The sequence below is a fragment of the Ailuropoda melanoleuca genome, chromosome 2 (assembly GCF_002007445.2).
Source record: "Ailuropoda melanoleuca isolate Jingjing chromosome 2, ASM200744v2, whole genome shotgun sequence".
Classification (NCBI taxonomy): domain Eukaryota; kingdom Metazoa; phylum Chordata; class Mammalia; order Carnivora; family Ursidae; genus Ailuropoda; species Ailuropoda melanoleuca.
In genome coordinates this window covers 134092377-134114687 of record NC_048219.1, presented here as the reverse complement: position 1 = coordinate 134114687, position 22311 = coordinate 134092377, and the positions used below count along the sequence as shown (strand labels likewise).

At 35.9% G+C, this 22311-nt stretch overlaps 1 protein-coding gene across 7 annotated transcripts in view; it reads left to right on the top strand.

The window, feature by feature from the left end:
• COBLL1 (cordon-bleu WH2 repeat protein like 1) overlaps positions 1 to 22311 on the top strand; it is a 161513-nt gene that overhangs the window by 109811 nt on the left and 29391 nt on the right. For 6 of the 7 annotated variants that reach the window (XM_034654665.1, XM_019808462.2, XM_034654661.1 and 3 more), the window contains exons 4-8: positions 4440 to 4641; positions 6709 to 6937; positions 7743 to 7781; positions 12595 to 12692; positions 12803 to 13039. In XM_034654665.1, coding sequence (XP_034510556.1) covers positions 4440 to 4641; positions 6709 to 6937; positions 7743 to 7781; positions 12595 to 12692; positions 12803 to 13039 — 805 coding nt within the window. The remainder of the gene's footprint in view (positions 1 to 4439; positions 4642 to 6708; positions 6938 to 7742; positions 7782 to 12594; positions 12693 to 12802; positions 13040 to 22311) is intronic. The other variant, XM_034654662.1, reaches the window with a different exon arrangement.

The window sequence follows — 22311 nt, the reverse complement described above, 5'->3', positions numbered from 1 at the left end:
TTTAGTTTTACTTTAAAAATAAAACCTGACTTTTCTCAAGTCAAAATAAAAAATGAATAAAACAATCAGCATATAATCCTTTTAGATGTAAAGCAGACCCCATCACTCCTCAGAAGTCCAGTGGTTTTCTCTCTCACTTAGTAAAATCCCAGGTCATTCTGGTTTCAGTCTACCACTTTCACCCCAGCAGACTGCCTTCTGTTTTCCCTTAATCATGTAGAGCCCACCATTGCCTCAGGTCCTTTACAACTTGTCAACTCTGCCTGGAATGTTCTTTCCCCAGATAATCCATTCAGGTCTCTGCTCTAATGTCATTTTTTTCACTTAGAACATTTCTTAACCTCCTTTGTTATCTTGTTTTTCATCATAACATGTATCATTATCTGATGTACTATATATTTTCTTTATCCTCTTTCGATGGCAGGTTGAGAAACTGTAGCATGTGCATGAGAATTGGCTGGAGCGCCTGTCAAAGCACATACTGCTGTGCCCCACTCCCAGAGTTTCTGACTCAGTGATCCGGACTGGGGCTTGAGAATTTGTATTTCTGACTCAGTGATCCGGTCTGGGCCTTGAGATACTCATGTTCCTGGTGCATGAATCACACTTTAAGAGCCAACATACCAGAACTACTCTGGCCAATACAGTAGCCACTCACTACATGTGGTTATTTAAATTGAATTTATTCATTTTTATTTATTTTTATTTAAGATTTTATTTGAGAGAGAGAATGAAAGCAAGAGAGAGCACAAGCAGGGTGAAGGGCAGAAGGAGAAGCAGGCTTCCCGCTGAGCAGGGAGCCCAATGAGGGACTCAGTCCCGGGACTCCAGGATCATGACCTGAGCCAAAGGCAGATTCTTAACCGATTGAGCCACCCAGGCGCCCCCTATTTAAATTGAGTTTAAATGAAAAGTTCAGTTAGTCCACTATGTCAATGTATTTCAAGTGTCTAATAGCCACATGTGAGTGGCCACTGTATCAGACAGTACAGATAAGGAAAATTTCTACATTGCAGAACAGTTGGACAGCACTGCTCCAGAACATAATAAACTACGTAAAGATGGATTTCTGTTCTGCCACCCCTCCCCGAGTAATATCCCCGTATTTAGATATCTGGTCCACTTAGCATTTACTTAGTGTAAGGCATACGACGGATACATAAGTTTTATTTATCAGATGGGTAGTCAGTTTTCCATACCATTTGTTGAAGATTCGGTTCTTTACCCAGAAATTTGTAATTCCAGGGGCGCCTGGGTGGCACAGCGGTTAAGCGTCTGCCTTCGGCTCAGGGCGTGATCCCGGCGTAATGGGATCGAGCCCCACATCAGGCTCTTCTGCTATAAGCCTGCTTCTTCCTCTCCCACTCCCCCTGCTTGTGTTCCCTCTCTCGCTGGCTGTCTCTATCTCTGTCAAATAAATAAATAAAATCTTAAAAAAAAAAAAAAGAAATTTGTAATTCCATTATCACATGTAGTATTAAATTTCCATCTGCGTTTGTATCTGTTATAGAACTTCTGGTCTGTTGCATTTGTCTGTCTGGAAATAGGAATATTTTCAACACCAAATTGGCTTCTGGAATTATTGAACAAAGAATTAAACAGAATTATAGAATGAAAGGATAAAATCAAAAAGAAGTTCTGTGATTTCTAGTTGCCTTTTAAAGAGAGACTTTTTATTAGAAAATATTTAGGCAGTGTTGAGTTCACAAGGCATTATGTAGGTCTAGTCAGCATGCAGCCTTTTTTACCATGAAGTCTGATATCGTGTGCAGAGATTATAGATGACCAAATTGAGGGAATAGGCCATTATTATAATATTGTTGGCCCATTGTGCACTTCTTTTATTAAATTAGAAAACTAATGTCACAGATAAAGATACAGTACTTCATTAAGGCTTATCGATATCAAAAAGTTTAAGTAAGTGTATATAGAATGTTAAATGCTTACCTTTTAAAAATGGAAAATATCTTTTTCCTTAAATGTTTATATTTTTGTACATAGGGGGATGAAAAATAGCACTAATAACTATTTTTATTTTGTTAACTTTTGTGTATTTCTGGCAGAGATTCTAAAGAATGTACATTTAAAAGGTAAAAGATGTTTAAAGTATAAACTTTAGTGTTTTTACATTTATTGGCACATTTATATGTGTAGAGAGAAATACAATCTGAACATATCACCATTTATTCATAGACAGTAGTACACAGTTCTCTTGTTTAGGATGTCAGTGAAAATCCTCTCTTCTTCCAGCTTTACTGTATTTATAATTACATTGTATTTACCTAGACATTACCTAATCCATTTTAACGTTATTTACTATTGGAGAAAGGTGGTACTATTTCCAAGTCAATAATTTGTAGCCTCAAATTGCTCTCATAGAGTACTATGTTACCAAAAAAGAAACTTGAATAATACCATTATGCTAGTCTTCCTGTGGATGAAATTTAATATCTACTACTCAATGCCAAAATTTGAGCAATTATAGACAAATTTATGTATGAGCATAATAGGTAGCTCAAGAGGACATCAAACTCCTAAGTTATTGTGGAAGCATCTAATAAAGACATAGGGAACGTATTTTGAGGACTGAAACATATTCCAGAGAACTTTTTTTTCCTTGCTGAAGCATTTAGAGTTTTTATTATTTTTCTTGATATGTGTATAGTGGATGCTACTTGTAGGTTGGGGAGGAGAAGAGATGTGAAGGGATGGGCAGCAGCCACAGAAGGCGAGGGTGAGGTAGATGGGTGAACACAGGGAATGGTTTGAGAATCCATATAAAGTGTTGTTTAACCTCAAGATGACACAATGTTAGACAACTAACCCTCTTCCGGGAGGAGACTGCCTCTGTGGAAAAGCTCTACCAGAGAGGCTACAGATGAGGGAACTCCACTTAAGAGAGTGGGGATGATGTGTATATGAAAACAGATGTACTAAATTAAAAATGTGAGCCTGAATAGTGAGATTCCTAGCCTTATTTCCCTGTCAAGTTCCTGAAAGCCAGTAGCTGGGTTCATATTATGTAGTCAAGAAATTGGAGGATTTTTTTACTGACATTTGTATTTCCCCATGGAAAAAATAACTGGCCACCTGATTGCCATCAAATGAAGCCCATCAACCTATACCTTAATTCATGAAAATAGGACTTTTACAGAGTGTTTTAATGCCTCAGTCTTAAATATGAACTAACAGCTTAAGATCACCAGACATTTGAGGAAAGCACACACTACAGAAGATGTTTTTAGTGTTCTTTCCTTAAGGGCTGACAATCAAGAAAGACTCAGAGACCGCATTGTTCTGTTGTCACTGTGAATGGAATTTAACACTTAATCACTGTTTGAGATTATACGTTTCCTTGGTTACTTATTAATTGTTGGAGCACAGGTGCCCATAACATTTTTCTGTCAAAGACCAGATAGTAAATAAGTTAGGCTTTGTGGACCATTCAGTTTCCATCACATCTACTCAAATCTGCCATTGTAACACATAAGCAGCCCTAGATATTATGTAAACAAATGAGCATAGTTGTGTTCCAGTAAAACTTTATTTACAAAAAATAGGCCATGGGCCCACTTTGACCTGCAGATTGTAGTTTGCTGACACTTGGTCTCGTCCATCTAGTAGATAGATCTATGAGAGCAGATATGCCATAACACTTGTATTGTCTCTCCAAGGGGCTAGAAAATATTAAATGTTGTTTGAATGAATTAAGAAATCTGTACTATACTTTTCCTGAGAATTTTGTGGGCTTCCTCCTGTAGATACTCACTGTGCTTTCTAAAGCCCAAAGAGTGGTGGTGGTTTGTTTGTTTGTTCGTTCTTTTTTTTTTTTTTTTTTTTTTTAAACACCCAAAGCAGAGCTTGATCTCATGACCTCAAGATCAAGAGTCACATGCTCTACTAACGGAGCCAGCCAGGTGACCTGGGTGGTGGTGCTTCTTAATGCTTCATTTTAATGAGATCTTTGGAATATAACCAGTTTATAAGCCAAAGACTGCTGGTGTTCAAAATATTGTAAAGGAGCTTTTGCTGAACTAAGTGCTCTTTGGTAAGGGAAGAACTTCTCTTAACATTTATAATAATAGGATGACAACTTGGGAGATAAAAAATATAGATAATTGTCAAACCAACACTAGGATCCAAGCTGTCTTCAATACTAATCAGGACTTTTTAACTATTATAATTTTGTTCACTTAAATATCTTGTAGTTAGGGAGACACTTGGAGTCCAGGGCCCAGACGACCATATATATATCTCTTCCTGCAGTGGGGAAAAAATGATCTTGTAGCTAGATTTTTAAGTTTCTTTCACACATACTATTTTATATCCTTGTTCTATCTGCTGAAAACAAAAAAGCTCTAAGAAAAATGCTAGGAACAATAACATTTAATGAAATTGTTTTATGGACTTTTATGATCAGTATTACTTTTGTTTTACAGTAAACCTATGATGGACTTGTTGATATTCCTCTGTGCACAATACCACTTAAATCCATCCAGTTACACAATTGATCTGCAGTCAGCTGAAAATAACCCCATTAAATTTAAGCCAAACACACCAATAGGAATGTTGGAGGTGGAGAAAGTCATTTTAAAGCCAAAAATTTTGGATAAGAAAAAACCTATGCCAATAATACCAGAGGTAAGAATGTCACTGTGATTTTGATGTCTTCTGGCAAAAATACTAAATTGATTTTTCAGTCATTACCTGCAGCTCATATTTATTTCAAATGAAATAAAAATAGACTTTCCTGGTTAAATTTGATGTGAATGTGGTTATCTTGTTTGCCTCGGCCACTTTGTTTAGGAATTATTTGGTTATCAATCTTTGGATTAACTAGAATTTGGGGAATACTTTCGATTTTAGACACTTTAAAGTGATCTGTAGGACATATCAGGATCTGACAATTATAAATGATCTGCATTTTAAATTACTTTTTTTAAAAGTATTTTTTTAAGATTTATTTATTTATTAAAGAGCATGAGTACACGAGTTGGGGCAGGGGGAGAAGGAGACAGAGAAGGAGAGAAGCAGACTCCCCACTAACACGGAGCCCTATGTGGGGCTCACTCTCACGATCCTGAGATATAACCTGAGCCGAAATCAAGAATCATACACTTAACCGACTGAGCCACCCAGGTGCCCCAAAAAGTATTTTATATGTACAGGAAAGTTTTAGACTCTTTTAATGAGAATTTATTTAAGAATTTATTAAAATATATTTTGGTTTTTCTGTACTTGGTAAAATATGGTGGTTGTAACTTACTCTAAATCATTAATTCAAGCTATATAATGACTCAGTTTTCTGTAATATATGAATTTTAAACAAAAAAAATTTTTTTTCGACCGCAATCATTCTAATACCAATTCTTTATTTATAAAATTTTTCTGTTTCTATAAGCTATAGAATTTTATGGGTTTCAAGAAATATTTTTTCATTAGGAATGTCAACATTAATATACTGGCCTTTATATATTTCCTGAAGTTAAATTAATAGTTTATTTATATATGACTTGAGTGTATATATTCTCATATTTTTTTCATGTTGTTATGCAGCTTTTTATAAAATAGTTAAGAATTTTTTTTTAAAGATTTTATTTATTTATTAGAGATAGAGACAGCCAGTGAGAGAGGGAACACAGCAGGGGAGAGGGAGAGGAAGAAGCAGGCTCCTAACCGAGGAGCCTGATGTGGGACTCCATCCCGGAACGCCGGGATCATGCCCTGAGCGGAAGGCAGACGCTTAACGCTGCGCTACCCAGGCGCCTCTAAAATAGTTAAGAATTCTTAACTGTGTAGAACACATTTATACTGATATTAAGAATTAATTAGGATATTGGACTATTACCAATCTAGATACATATGTATCTAGGTGGAAATAATATTTATTTTACAGCATGGGATTATACATAGTATTTTAGTTTAATGAATACGTATTAAGCTTTAATGATCTGCAAACTGCAGATTTCACTTAGCATGGTAACATGTTTCTAAGTTCCATTTGTATACAAGAGTTAATTGAATTACATTAAAATGATATGTTTAAAATCTTCTCAATAATTTTATTTAGTACTAGATATCTAAATCAGGAATATGTTAATAGTCTTTACTAATATATTAAAATTAGCCAAAGTATTATTGTCAAATAATAGAGACATTAGGTAATCACAATAGCTAATGTTTATTTGTTGATCGCTTATATGTGCCAGACATATGCTAAGTTTTTTATATGGGTTATCTCATTTATTTTCCTTTCAATAGAGAACAGCACAAAAATTTTATATTTTAACCAAAATACCCTTTTTTTCATCGAGACAACTGACAAACCATTAGATAAATATTCCTCAACTAAAGCATAAAATAGAACGTGTAAAACTCTGTATTACAATGGACATTTGTTTATTTTATAATAAATATTTTAGGGAACAAGCAAAATTATCAGTAGTATCAGTTATGAGGCTTGTATGTTCCCTTTTAGATTTAAAATCTAATACCTTACAAGGATTATGGATTTAATCTAGATTATATAATCAAATTATTTCTAAGAATATGCTTCAGGAAAGAAAAAATAATAATTTTACACCAAAATAGAAAAATACTGTTTATTGTATGACTGTATAATTGGATCATCACTTGTTGTAGACATCATTGTAGAAAAGTTTTAGTAAATAAATTATTTAATAGCTATGTCTTTAATCTGTGTTTCAGAAAACTGTGAGAGTAGTGATCAATTTTAAGAAAACACAGAAGACAATAGTGAGAGTTAGCCCACATGCACCACTCCAAGAACTTGCCCCCATTATATGCAGCAAATGTGAGTTTGATCCACTGCATACACTGTTGTTGAAAGATTATCAATCTCAGGAGCCCCTTGATTTGACAAAATCTCTGAACGACCTGGGACTAAGAGAATTATATGCCATGGATGTCAGCAGAGGTAAGTAAGACTTTTTGTTTTATTCATTTGACAGGATGTGCATATAAGTGCCTGTATTGTGTTTACATATAGGGTTTCTGAAGTTCATTATGGCAAGTTAATGGATCCTATAAATAGAAGTCAATACGTGTCAGTGAAAATAAGAGAAAATGAAATATAATAAAATTTAACTTGATTTCAGTTCTTGAAATTAGAATAAAAACTTGCCTTTCTTAGTTGTCATTCACATTTTACACTTTTCCATCAATCTATGAATATTTTTTGGTGGGATTTAACTTAATTCTTTGTGGCTTTAAGATTTAAACAGAAAATAAAGATTCACATTTAAATTCATTGTTGATTTAATCAAGTGTGAATTACTGTAGACTCACCATGGTTTTGTCTGAGTCTTAATTATCATTCAAATTTGTAAATTCCTTGACAAATTTTTTTCTAGTTTCACCCAAAATCAACTAGCTTATAAAATAAATCTAACTCCCCAAATTTTTAAATAAAAATAGCTTGCAGTATTAATCTATAGAAATAATTTAATGTATTCCAATTTAGAGTTCTTAGATAATGTTTGTTTCTATGCTAATAGACAACTGCAAACTTATTTAGTCAACATGAATCAGCTTTATTAGAAACAAAAGTTTAGTGAAGGTTGATTACCTTCTACATCCTCTGTGCATGGAGCACTTTAGACTTTATCCTGAAATTGTGGACTTATATAATCCATAGACAGCTAAAACTCAGTGATGTTTTATACTTGAACAAACATCATCTTTAAAGCCAATTTACCCTCTTTTACCCCCTCCTTCTGTAGCCACTTCTGTTACTGCCTTCAATAAATCGTCTTTACAAGGTAAGACATATGAATCAGTAGAAAAAATTATAACAAGAAATCTCTATTTTTATTGGATAAATTGAAAATAAGCTGCTAATTTTACCTGTTTTCTTAACATTACTAATGTGTACATTCTGTAAGAAAACCTTTGGCTTTTATTTCCCGAAAAATAATTTATATGCCCCTTCTTGATTTCTGAAATTAATACAATAATAACATTTCAATAATTGATTAAAAATTAATATCATCCTAAGAATGTGAAAACATTTTTTTCAAGATTTATGTATTTATTTGAAAGAGAGAGAGACAGCACAAGCAGAGAGAAGAGGCAGAAAGAGAGGGAGAAGCAGGGAGCCTGCTCCCTGCTCAGTGGAGAGCCCAATGCAGGGCTCAATCCCAGGACCCTGGGATCATGACCTGAGCTGAAGGTAGACACTTAACCGACTCAGCCACCCAGAGAAACATATTTTTGACTCTCAGAACAGAAAAAAAAAATTAATTTGCTGGGTTCTTTAGGTATAGTTGCTGATAGTTTGGTGGTACCATGGAAGGATCTCAGATTATTTACATCAAACAGTTATTCAGAGTAATCAGGGTATATTCATCATAGGAGATATTTGCAGCGTTAAATCGTGAATATTTTAGAATAACATGGAAAATGCTTATGCTAAAATTAGCTTTTAAACCATTTAAGTGTGTTTAATATAATATGTAAAAAATGTTTTTCAATAAAATTTCTGAAAGGAAGTACCTAAAACATTTTAATACTGTTTACCTTTGGGTGGTAGGGCAATGGATGATTTTTTTTCATCCTTTTTTTCTTTATATTACAGAACTTTATAATAGGAATACATTACTTTCATAGAAGAAAATTTTATTAAAAATTAGCCATTAAAAAGGGATAGGCTTAGATACTTGATTACTATAATAATTACCACACTACTAAAAAAAACCAAAACAATAAGCTATACCCATGTGTTATTGGAATCTTCTACTAAAAAAAACCAAAACAATAAGCTATACCCATGTGTTATTGGAATCTTCTTTCTTTACCACTTCCAGTTTTCCCATAGCACAATAAGCCTCTCATTTCCAAGGAGTAAGTCTACATAAGTAATAATATGATTCTTTATTATTAGTGGCTATCATGAAGACTAGGTTAATCAAAGGAGCTGAAAATTGTAATGTTCGTAAAACGTGTGCTGGCTAATAATCAGAAGATAGACGTTTTTAAATTCTGAAACTGCATTAGCTGTCAAACTCATTTAGCAAGCCAATAGGGCAAATAGCTTTTTATCTGTCTGGGTCTCACTTTCCACTTCTGTAATAGTAGATTGGAAACAGTGGTTTCTCTGCTTTTTTTCCAGTGGCAACATCCTGGTACTTGTACTTGGCTTTGCCATTCTCTATATACATAACCCAAAGCAAATTCCATAATCTTATTGGCCTCATTTGGAAGGTGTTGAATGCATTGTTTTGTAATATCCCTTACACCAAAAAAGTATGTCTTTATTCAGAGTACTAAATGTTGTGAATATAATCTTAAGAAGTAGGAATAAGAAAATTAAGAAAGCTAATTTTATGGTGTCAGAATCTCCAAGATCAATCCAAATGCTGTAAATGGCTCTACCTTCGTATTTTATCTAATATTATCAGAAGTATTAGGACTTTGTATGCAGTTACTTATAGCCTCTCTTCTGGAAACAGGAAACTGTAAATTTGAGTTGTTTTTCTAAGTAAGCTGAAACCCTTATGTTTCTTAGTGTTTAACTCTGACTTGTGGTGATCTCTGCCATAGAGCTGTAAGTGAAGACTTAGGTTGACTAGTATGGAGTATGTCAGGGTGCCTGGAAATACTTTACCAAAATTAACTTTATGAAATACTTTGGTTATATTTATTGCCCTGTACCACCATGTGAAATATCTACATTCAGTTAGTGGAAGATTCTGTCTTAAAATGAAATAACATTTCTTAAAAAAAAAAAAAAAGAAAGAAAAGTCAAAGGTATTATACATCATCGATGAGTAGATATTATATTGAATTCTACCATTTAATGGTGTGTGTCTTGGTTCAAGTTATTTAAAGTCTGTGGTCACCAGGGCTTCAGATGTATAATGGGACAGTACTATCTGCTTCCATTTCTTCACATTCCCTAACTTAGAAGAAGGACTCAAAATGATAACTTGTGATAATTTCTGATAATCCTCTTTGGATTGTTCTAGAAAAGAAATTATGCATGTGAAAAAATCTGTAACCATAAAGTGCTATCCACATGTTCATTATTAGTTAGTATTGTCGACAAACTCATTGTACAGAATGCATACTGCTTGATATTTAAAGCATCAGATTTATGAAGTTTTAATTTGTGAAATATAATTCTCCTTTAATGTGTTATTGAGGCATATCACATTAATATATTTATTGGCATTAACTATATTTGCTTTCCTGGAGTAGCCCCTACTTTGTCATAATTTATTTAATTTTTAAACTTTTTTTAAACAAAAAGACTGTATATGTAGTCCTAAGAAAGGGGTATATATTTAAGATTTAAATGTATTCAAGACCATACATTTACCTCTAAGTGCTGCTTTCGACATATCCCACAAATTTCAATATACAGTACTTTGTTTCCAATATCACGGAAATTATATTGTGATTTATCATAAAACGCATATGTGCTCCTTAGTAGAAATGTTTTCAAAATTGACATATTCCCCACTCCTTGTTTCTCTCTTTCTCTCTCTCTTGTTTAAAAATTTGCAATTCATTTGTTGAAGAAACTGGGTCTTTTGTCTTACCGAATTTCCCACATTGGAATTTTGTGGATTGCATCCTGTGGTGCTACTTAACATATTTCTTGATTGTCTCTATTTCCTGTAAATTGACTGTTAAATCTAGAGACTGATCAGATTTGGGTCAGATATTTTCAGCAAGAATACTTCATAGGTGGGATTATATACTTCCATTAGCAGCCATGTAATAGCAAGTTACATTTAGGCATATGTGTACGTACATAAGCTCTGTACCCAGTGTGGGGCGCAAACTCATTGACTGCAAGATCAAGAATCTCATGCCCTACCAACTGAGCCAGCCAGGCACCCCGCAAGTTATCTTTTTTGATGTTAGCTATCAATAATCATTGCTTAAATCTTGATTAGGAGTTGGAAAATAATCATAGCCTGCAAATATTCCTTTAATTATTAATTGAGATATTTCTGAAACAGCAAATTTCCCCATTCAGCTACTTGTCTACCGAGGTAGAATTCATTCAGAAGAGGCAGGAAAAGCGTGATTCTTTTCCTTAATCAGTATTTATTTAGTTATAGAGAGAATCTTTTTTTTTTAAAGATTTTATTTATTTATGTATTTTAGAGAGAGAGTGTGGATGGGGTGGGGAAGGGGCAGAGGGGAAGGGAGACCATCTGAATTGGACTTCCTGCTAAGTGCAGAGCCCGATGTAGGGGCTCGATCTCAGGACTCTGACAGTCAGACCCTGAGATCAGGACCCTGAGATCATGGCCTGAGTGCAAACCAAGAGTCAGACGCTTAATGCATTGAGCCACTCAGGCGTCCCCCTTCATCAGTTTTTAAAATAACAGACTGTTTCCTTAGCTATACATAGAGGTAAACAGTAAGGATCAGTTATTTTTTCAGCATCACTACAAATCATGGAATTAAACATGCACAAAATGTTTTAATTTATTGAGTAGTTCCTATGATGCCCAAACTGTCCTAACCTTGGCCAGTAAAAACTGTATCAGATTGACTCCTGTGCCCTTTTAAAATGACCTCAGTGGACTCTGATTTCTTTCTCTCTGCTATAACTAGATATTCCAGACTCATCTTTACAATCCTTGGTACTGACAAAGAGTCAACCATTCTTGTGCAATCAAGGTCCCTTTTTAGTGGGAAATGGCGTTTAGAGGCCATCTGGGACAGGGTTACTCAGCACTACTGGCTTTGTCATTGTTTGTGGGTCTTCTCAGTTAACAGTAGGAAATACTTTTTGGAAAATGGAATGTTAATATGTAATCATGAAGTTTGACAATTGCCCTTCGGATTACAATGTAGTTTCTTCATTTTGACACTGTTGACATTTGGGCCTGGATAATGCTGTGCTGTTGGGGGCTGTCTCGTGCATTGGATGGTGTTCAGCGTCATCACGGACCTCTACCCTGTCGATGCTGGTAGCACGTTCTCCTGCTCTACCCTAGTTGTGACAACCACAGTTGTCCCCAGGCCTTGTCCAGTGTTCTCTGGCATGGGAGTGGGGCAAGATTGCCCCCTGGTTGAGAACCATCATATTAAAGAAGTAATCATTTGAAACAATAAAGTACTAAGTAATTATAGTGAATCATGTTTTGGAGAGTAAAATATTTCATAATTGTTTTAGCTCGGAGATAAAATAAAATTCAAAATAAACAAAGGGACAAACTGTTGATAGCTTCCTGTCTCACTTAATTCAAAGTGTCCATTTTACTTGAAATGTTGGTAAATGCGGTAATTGTGAACACAGACTCTGAGTCACAAAGAATTGAGTTTATGTCCTATCTCTGTCATTTCTTGATGGTTGGCCCCAAGTAAGTACGTATGTTCATTTCTTTAATTTTCAGATTGCTCTGCTATGAAATAGGAACAATAACACTAAATTTCCTTGTTGCTTTGGGAATTAAATACGATATGCCTGGCGGAGTGCATGGTTCATAGTAGATCATAATTAGTAGCTTTTATCATTGTATAAATTTTTCAAGAGAAAGTAATTGAAGGAAAACTTGGAGGTAAAATCTACAATCCCATGTACAAAAGTAAGAGGTTTTTCTTCTGTTTTAGAATCCTGCCAAATATCACAAAACCTAGACATTATGAAGGAGAAAGAAAATAAAGGGTTTTTCAGCTTTTTTCAGCGCAGTAAGAAAAAGCGGGAACAAGTAAGTATGTCTCGTGTAATATTTTATAAGATTTTTCTCAGCTGTTTTTAATTGCATGTGCTTTTTATCTTGAAATGACTGATAGGTTTTGTCTTTTCATCCTTCATTAGACTGCAAGTGCCCCTGCAACCCCTCTAGTAAGTAAGCATCGCCCCACTTTTACAAGGTCCAATACCATTTCCAAGCCGTATATTTCAAACACCCTGCCATCGGATGCACCCAAGAAGAGGCGGGCTCCGCTGCCTCCAATGCCAGGCTCTCAGAGTGCCCCCCAGGACCTTGCCCATATCCAGGAGAGGCCAGCTTCTTGTGTAGTGAAATCCTTGAGTGTGGACGAAACAGAGAAGGTACGTAATTGTGTTGTGTGTTGTGTTTTTAGAATGGGGCAGGGGACCACCTGTTTTCCCTCCTACTTGTCCTTTTCCACATAGACTGCTAATAAGATTAGTAACAGTCACTAATACCTAATAAGATGAATAACTTGTTGGCACTGGGAAGAGATGACATATGTATAGTTCTGTGATGCAGCAAAGAATAAATGTGTCAATTTTAAGTAGCTTTTATCTTCAAGTAAATAAATCACCCATAATCTTAAAATCCTGGCCTACTAAGGCCCAACCAGAGGTGCTTGCTTGATGCATATATTGGGAATGCAAATACTCAATTTCGAACTTTTATTTTTCATGGCACCAAAGTCTTTATGTTGCATTCATGGGTTTCTGGCTGGATGTATCTTCTTGACCTGACTCTGGGATTCTCACAGGGAAATCCAGATGTCTTATTGGTACATAGACTATAGTTTAAAAAAAAAAAAAGAAAAGAAAAAAGGTCTTTTTATATAGAATATATTGCAGTTACTTTTGTATACTCTTGTGTTCAAAGCAGTGTTCTGGGTATGTGTTTTCCCCATACTGACTTACTGTGGCTTCTGTTTACTCCTACATTTCCCTGGAGTATGCTGTTTTGTGGAAATCCATTTGCAAACTACTTTTCATGCCTATAAAATGTGTACATTCTTTGCTTTATTCATATGGATTATAAATGAAGTTTTAAGTAAATGCGATTAAACATGAGACTATATATTTTGTTGCTTGTAATCAGACAAATGATTCAGGTAACTTTGAGAGCAAATTTTATTTTGAGATATTTGAGACACTGAGAAGTTTTCTTGTATCGACTTGAAGGACTTTATTTCTCCTTGGAAGTTTAGTAAACTAAATGCTCAAGTAAACCAACTCCTCCCAACCAACTAATAAACATTTCTGTGCTTTCTTAACTTTAAAAATTTTTAACTATAATTTTTAATCGTAATTTATAAACTATCGTATGTGCCCTTAGAAAGCAAATAGCAAGGCGGCTGGAGGACTCAGTCTGTTAACGGTCTGCCTTTGGCTCAGGTCACAATCCTGGAGTCCTAGGATCGAGCCCTGCGTCGAGCTCCCTGCTCAGCAGAGTGTCTGCTTCTTCCTCTGCCCACCCCCCACCCTTGCTCCCCCCTCACCCATGCTGTCTTTCTCTCTCGCTCTTGCACACTCTCTCAAATAAATAAAATCTTAAAAAAAAAAAAAGTAAATAGTAATCAGGGTAGAAATGAACAACAACAACAACAAATGCTTAAACTCAGTAGTTATTTGAAAAATCAACTATTAAGCTGTCTTATTTCTATTAAGATTTTCTTGTCTAACGTCCCTTGTATAAAATCTCACCTTACAAATCAGGAGGATAGCTATTTTTTCAAATGGTAGAATCATTTGCTACGAAGTTTTCAAAAGTAACTGCTTGGTAGTTGGGTGAAGTGTTACTTGGTTCAGTATTAACATCTGTGTGGGAGTACCTTAGGGAACAGGAACCATATTCAAAGACATGGGAATGTGAAGACTATGGCATGCCTGGGCATGAATGAGAAGCAGAGACTGAAATTGAGTGAGAAAAACAGAGGCCGAGTCAGGGTCCCCAAAGACTTCATTTTGTGGGTGTAACTCCTTTACATTTCTTCATAGTAAGTCATTTAAAAGGTAGAACTTTCAGAATTGTTTTAAATTTTTAATTACCAAAGTCTCTCTTTTCTTTATGTAGAAATAAATCTTAGCCCCTGGTCACAAATCTTTATTCCAGATGACCTTATGCATTCTATTTCAGTAAACTTCCTCTGTGCTTGGACCTGAAGAGGTCTACATTGTCTAATAGTCTGCCTCTTAATATTCTAAACTGGCTTCCAGTGGCCTCACCAAAAGCCATTTCTTTTGATTCTCACCCTCTGCTCTATGACCAGTTGATGCTCCCATGTTAAGTAATCTTTTTTTTTTTTTTGTATGTTGCCTTTGGCAAACTGGACATCTTTATACAATTTTCTAATTATTTTTTCTTTGATCTGGACATCTGGGTAGTTCTTTGATGTACTGTTAAGTAGGACCCAGAATTATTTGTTCCTCCCTAGAGAAGCTAAGGAACCATTTTTTATTTATTCATTATAAAAATTCTAAATAACTAAGCCATGGTTTGGGGTGTGTGTGTGTGTGCGCGCACATGTGCGTGCATGAACTCATGCCTTCCTAGGCATCTCAGCACTTACTTCCTTAACTTCTTCACTGTATTTGATGTGCAAAATCACCCCTTTGGTCTTGATTTTCCTCTCTTCCTTGGTCCTGATTCTCTTATATTTCAGCTCTCTCTCTCTTTTTTTTCCTCGCCTCCACTTCCTTTACCTGTTTTCTAAATTTGGAGGTACCTGAATCCATGGTCTTAGCATATATTTACTGTACTCTTTCGGAGAAGACATGTTCTTTGTTGAGTTCTCAACTGCAGTGGTTTGAGTGGTATCCCCCCAAAAGGTATGTTCAAGTCAGGGATCTAGAGATAAGATCCTTGTGGACTTTAGGCTGGCCCCAAATCCAAAGACTGGTGTTCTTGTAAGCGGGAGAGACACATGTAGTGAGACAGAAAGGAGAAGAAGGTCATGTGATAAAGCAAGCAGAGATGGCAGTTATGCTGCCATAAGCCAAGGAATTCCAGGAGCCACCAGAAGCTGGAAGAGGCCAGGAGGGATTTTCCCCTCGTACTTTCGGAGAGCTATGGCCCTGCCAACAGCTTGATTTCAGACTTCTGGCTTCCAGAACTGCAAAAGAATAAATGTCTGTTGTTTAAAGCCACTTGGTCACAGTAACTAATATGTCCACTTTGTAATTCCAATCCCAATATTTTATTCCAGTTGCAGACTGAACTCCTGGTTGCTTATTCACTCATCACTCCCTGAAAATCCGCATATTGAAAATCAAGCTTATTTTTGTTCTTTCAGTTTTAAAAGCTCTGGATCATTTTCAATGTGTTGTTGTTTTTGTTTTTGTTTTTGTTTTAATTTTTGCATCCAGTTAGTGAGTCCTTCATTCATTCTGCCTTTCTTATCTTCCCTTGTCCCTTTCTTCCCTTCTGCTGAAGTCATGCCTCAGAGAAATCCCGAGTGCACAGTAAAAAGAAGACCAGTGCTTAACTTGTCTTCCTAATTCAGAAACTTTGATAACTGGCAGTTACTTTTGAGGCATTCAGGGCCCTCTACAAACTGATCAAAATGGCGGAGGGGCAGTTCTACTTTTGTTTCTTTCTTTTCAGCCTTGTTGAGGTATCATTGACAGAGAAAATTAAAAGGTATTTAAAGTGTACATCGTGGTGATTTGAAATACATATACATTGTGAAAGAATTCCTGCCATCTGGTTAATTAACACATCTATCACCTCACATATTTATTTTTGTGCGCATGCAAGCCTGGGGTGTGGGGGGGGGGGACAGAAGGAGAAGGAGAGAGAGAGATCTCAAGCAGGCTCCACACACAGCTTAGAGCCTGATATGGGGCTCAATCTCACAACCTGGAGATCATGACCTGAGCCGAAGTCAAGTGTCAGTCGCTTAGCAACTGAGCTACCCCGGAGCCCCTTTACTGCTTGTTTTACATTTAAAGTAAAAAATAGTCATTATTACTATAGACATTTTATATTAAACAACTTACTTTTGAATTTGAAGCTTTAAAAAGATGCTGTTTTGATGACTGAAAGTAATAGCAGGCTGGGAAAAAATATCTGGAAAGAAATTATTTTCAAATCCCTGCAGAATTTTGGATATATTCTTATCCTGGAGACTTTTTATTGTTTAGGAATCAGAATAAACCACAAGGGTGCGCTATTTAGCAGACCTACAACAGTCTGATTTTTTTTACACCCCCCCCAAAAGTATCCTTTAATAGAGCAGAAAGGAAATACTGGAAATAGTTACGTTATATTAGAAATAGCAAATGCTTATCTCTTGTGTGTGAAGTGTCAGAAAATAGAGCTAGAGAGATAAATAACAGTAATGCATGACAAAGTGATTTCTAATTAATGCAGTTTTATTCATTTTGAGCTTTAACTTCATGTTAGTATTCTCTTAAGTAGTCATCAGTATTCCGTTTGCCTTACACAGGCTTACAGATAAGTCGGTCTATCTGTAGCTTGGAAAAAATCTTGTTCACCACATCTATTTTATGCTTTTTGGCTGTCAGTATTTAATACTTTGTCTCATTTCTGCAAGGCATTTCTCCATACTGGCAAATTAAAGTATTGGATAGTGATTTTGGAGCTTAAACTGAAACTCTTCACATAAAAGGCTGTTGATTTTCTGAGCTAATTTTGGCAACTGATTGTGCAATTTCCAAAGAGGATTCAATAAAGATCCAAGTCAGTAAAATAACGTATCCTAACCTGTTTTTTGGGGGACAGTTTTGCTACTAAATTATTTGATCCACCTGAAGAATACATTTTAAAGAATACATAGTTTACTGTCATTGCTACCGTGTTGTTTTCTCACGTCCCTAAATATCTAGGTACTCCTTTACATTTCAAGCCTTGTATCCTGTTCCTTATAAAGGTGAATATACGATCTTCTCTGGAAGTGTTCAGTTGCAGAAGAAAACTATCCAATTAGAAATTTTCTGGCAGTTTTTCTCTGATCTTTTTGAGCATTTTGTGACTATGATTCTGCCTGAGGATTTGAAATGCCATTTATGCAAAAACATATGTAATGGCTGGCCCCTACTGTTGTTTACCTAAATCGTATCACATGTATTCCTGTATAAATGCATACAGTTATTTACAGTAAGATTATACGTATATAGTTATTTACGTAGATTGTCATTTATTTCACACATGACAAAAGTCAGAAATGCAATGACATTGTCTTAAATCGACAATCACTTAGACTTCTGGGATCGAAACTAAGTTCTGAAATGCAGTATCTATACCGTGTTCATTGACCAGGTTTCTGTGGGGAGCACACGTAATAAAATCTGTGGCCAAAGGAGGTCCTAGTGTTATTGACAATGAGCCTTTTAAGAGTATTTTACATGTGAAGAAGAGGAGGAAGAGTTGGACACAAGTTGCAGATAATCTTGACCCATAGGATCCACAGAAACTTTCGGAGAATTCTTTATTTTTGCACGGTTTGGTATGGTTTTGCTCTTTGGAGTTCTGTGTGTACACAGCAGTAAAGCGGCTTTTCCCAGGCTACGAGAATGGTACCTCATTTTCTTTCGGATATTGGCTTTTGGCTGGAAACACAGTAAGGAATTATCTTGAACTTTTTATTTGGTCTCATTTTGCATTCTGGTGCAGACAAACACTCAAATGTTGAGAAATGGAAATACTTTGCCATCCAGTATTATGCAAGTGAAATTTAATGCTTAAGAGTGTGTTCATTTTTTAATGGCTGATTTAATTGTTTTTAAGAAATGTTTGACAGTATTCATTTTTAACTCAGTTTTACCTTTTAATATTTATCATGGTTTGTAAGCGGGTAAGATGATAGATTGTCACATGTTTATAAAATGTGCAAGAATATTGTTGGTCTTTGTGTCACTTAATGAGTTTTAATACTAGATGTTCTATGCAGAGTCATTAAGGTTGTCATAAAAAGAGCATGTATTTGTAATCTTTAAGAAATCTTTTTGGCTTTTTCTCCAGGTTATCACACAACATTTGATTTTCCCCGCCACTTTCCACTTATATTTATCATATAGAAAGAAAACCACACACATAATTCTACAATTGCCTAGGAACAGTGGTTGCCATGGCATTTTTAGTTTGATATACGGAGTACAGCTGTCTGTATTCCCAAAAATAGGACTTGTTTCATTCAGTAGAGAAATGCACCAGTGCAGCATAATAGGATATAATCTGCTTCTCCCTTGTAAGGCTTTCCCATATATACAAATATACTTAGTCTTGGTAGTCTTAATCATAATTGCAAAATTAATGACTAATGCTTATGTAGCACTTACTCATGTGTCAGACCAGGTACTAAGCACATTACTCATTTAATGCTCTCGAAAGTCCACTGAGCCATTACTTTTTTGGTTTCTGCCAGCTTTACCTCTGAGCCAAATGTAAGAACTATGCTCATTATAAAGTTGTTAGACTTTAGAGAGTAATACTGTTCAAAGAACAATAGGTCATACGTGGAGTTAATGTGGATTTCTCTCCCTTATCTCCCAGTACACAAAAGTTGTGCCTCTCTGAAGGACATACTGTATTAATAAAATATTTAAAATTATCAGTGTTAGGAAGCTTCCTTTACAAGTTCGTATAGTATGAAGCTTACTTAGACTTTCTACCACTATGACATTTGGGACCTCGTGGGGGAGGAAATGCTTTCTTTGGTAATCAGCATGTACCAGAGACCAGGGCCGAGAGAAGCAGGCCTCTTTCCTGGAGCCATGAGGGTAAAACTATGGGGTCACTCGGATAATGCCTGCCATACAGTGTTGGCTCCCCTTTCCGAGATGAACTGAGTTGATCCTAGATTGTTCCCTTGATTGCTACTTTACTTGGTGGGGGACCCCACAGTCAATCTATAGAATGTTCCCTACTCTCCTACCCTACCTCTAGACACTTTTATTCTTTCTGATCACTGATCATGGAGAACCTTGATTACCACCATTGTCTGTCTTTTTAACTTGATCCTGAGCTGATTTCTCCTGATTTCTCTTCTCTCTCTCTCTCTCTTTTTTTTTTTTTTTTGTAATTGGGAATGTATTACTGAGTTAGGCCCTCATCTTTGGGCATTTAAAAAATGTCATTAGTACGGGATTACCACTAATATGACTTGGTTATACGATATCTCAAAGTATTATAGGGTTGATGCAATGAAAGCGCAAGTTGCCTCAGGGAGAGAAGTTTAAAAACCTTACAAGAGTATAACCCAGGTTGTAAAATGTGTGTTTTGTTTTGTTTTGTTTTCTGATCTACATGGAGAAGGGCTGGAAAGGGAGTATATTATGGCAGAAGCAGCCCCACTCTGGCTTAAGAGATAGTCTTGGCTCTACCAGTAGGTCTGTTATTGTCATCATTTTTTTCATTGCCTCCTTTGTCTTCTACTTTGAAGAACAAGCCATTGAACTTCTTAGTGGCTTGGATTTCTTCTCTGTACAATAAAATTTTCTAACTAAATTTCCAAAGGTCTCTTCCAACTCTAGTGCTATCAAATTATTTTATTCTTTTGTTGTCTGTTAAAATCGGCCTTTAACAGATAAAAGTGCTTTGTTACATGGATCTTTGGTTTGATCACTGTTAATCAGATAGTGATGCCTAGTCCTGGTATTACTTCTCTGAGGATTTCTGAAACTCTAAAGGACAATAACGAGATAAAGCACTGATTAACATCTTTCTCCCTGAACTCCTGACTATAACACAAAAGTCAACACCAGTGCTTTGGGCATCAGTAAAAAGAGGTATAGGATACAGAGTTTGAGGAAGATATGCTCAGGTTAATGAGTTTGTTAAATAGAGGGTACAGGTGTTATCATTGACTAATGAGGTGTTTGTATCTAGACTTTGAGAAACCACTTTGAGAAAAATCTAGTGGTAAGCTTGGCTACCCAGAATCTTCTGAAGGGATTAGAATTTTAGTAACCAAAAAAGATACAAGTTACAGGTGGTGGTGGTATTTAGACACCTCTAAGTGAATCCAGCTCTAATCTCATTACTTGCTGTCATAGAATTTATTTCAACAAATAGGATGTTGATAGGACACCCTTAAAATTGGCAGAATAGATGACTGCTTATATGGTGTGGTTTTAAGAGCTCCAGGGCCTGATACTACTGCCCTGTTTCTCCTTACCCTACATACTGTAGTCTGGGACTGGACATATCACCTCTGTTTCTTATACCCCTTCACTGATAGTTGTTTTCTTCATCTAAATTGACCTAGACAGGCTAAGACTTTCAGTGCTGTGAGTGAAGGATCTTAAAACAGGTTTATTGAGAGAACATGAAAGGAGGATATATAAGTCCTAGATTTTTAGGAGTCAGGACGAAGTGCCGTTTAAGGGAGGGGAAGGGTGTGGAAAGAGATTTGGGGTAGCAGTACAAACATGCCCAGTTTCACCATAATAGCATTTTATTTATTTATTTTATTTTATTTTATTTTTTAAAATTTTATTTATTTGACAGAGACAGCCAGCGAGAGAGGGAACACAAGCAGGGGGAGTGGGAGAGGAAGAAGCAGGCTCCTAGCGGAGGAGCCTGATGTGGGGCTCGATCCCAGAACGCTGGGATCACGCCCTAAGCTGAAGGCAGATGCTCAATGACTGCACCACCCAGGTGCCCAGTAGCATTTTATTAAAAACTTCATAAAGAAAGAAACTGGCATATAGGCCTTCATTCAATACAAGTCAAAAAAAATGCATGTGTATGTGTGTATCCAAGTATAGAGGATATGTGTAAAAGGCTGGACACCAGAACTTCTATGAGGTAACCTATGTTTGTTGGGATTTACAGGGATTTCTCTTTTTTTACCTCATCATTGTATGCATTGTTTCCGTCTTATACAAGATTGTGCTAATTTTGTGATCAAATCAGTAATAAAACAATTCATTGTGATTAAAAAAAACTTGCCTTTACAGCTTTATTTTGCAAATTCATTACAATACCTCATACTTCTATATTACATTTACTTTATTATAAGTTTTGAAGTTTAAGAAAACTGACCTGTTGTCTAAGTTGTAAAATTATTTTAGAAAGAATTCTTCCATAAGAGTTAAGAATTCAAACTTGGGGTGCCTGGGTGGCTCATTCAGTTTAGCCTCTGCCTTTGGCTCAGGTCATGATCTCAGGGTCCTGGGGTCAAGCCCCGCATTGGGCTCCCTGCTTCTCCCTCTTCCTCTGCCTCTCCCCCTGCTTGTGCGTGTGCGCACTCTCTCATAAATCAATCAATCAATCAATCAGTCAGTCCTTAAAAAAAAAAGAGTTCAAACTTGACCTTTAGTTATGTAAAAGGTCATGCTTTGGGATATAATTCACAGTAAATTAAATAGTATGTCATAGTATTTGTAGAGAATATCCAAGTTGGAGAAGGATAATGTGATTCTGGTACTTAAGAAGGAAAAGTATGAGTTTTAAGACAGTTTCAAGGGGTGGCTTAGGTTTTCTCCTCTAAGCCATTCCTCCCCACATGTGGAAATCATAAACAAATAAAAACCCAAAGGTTCTAATAGAAACATTTAAAAATCTCCTTGAAGTTGAGCTACTATATTTCTGTCCTTTGATTCAATTTTTTTTCTTATTTTTGTTTGCGATTTTTCCTTTACTGTTTTCTGCA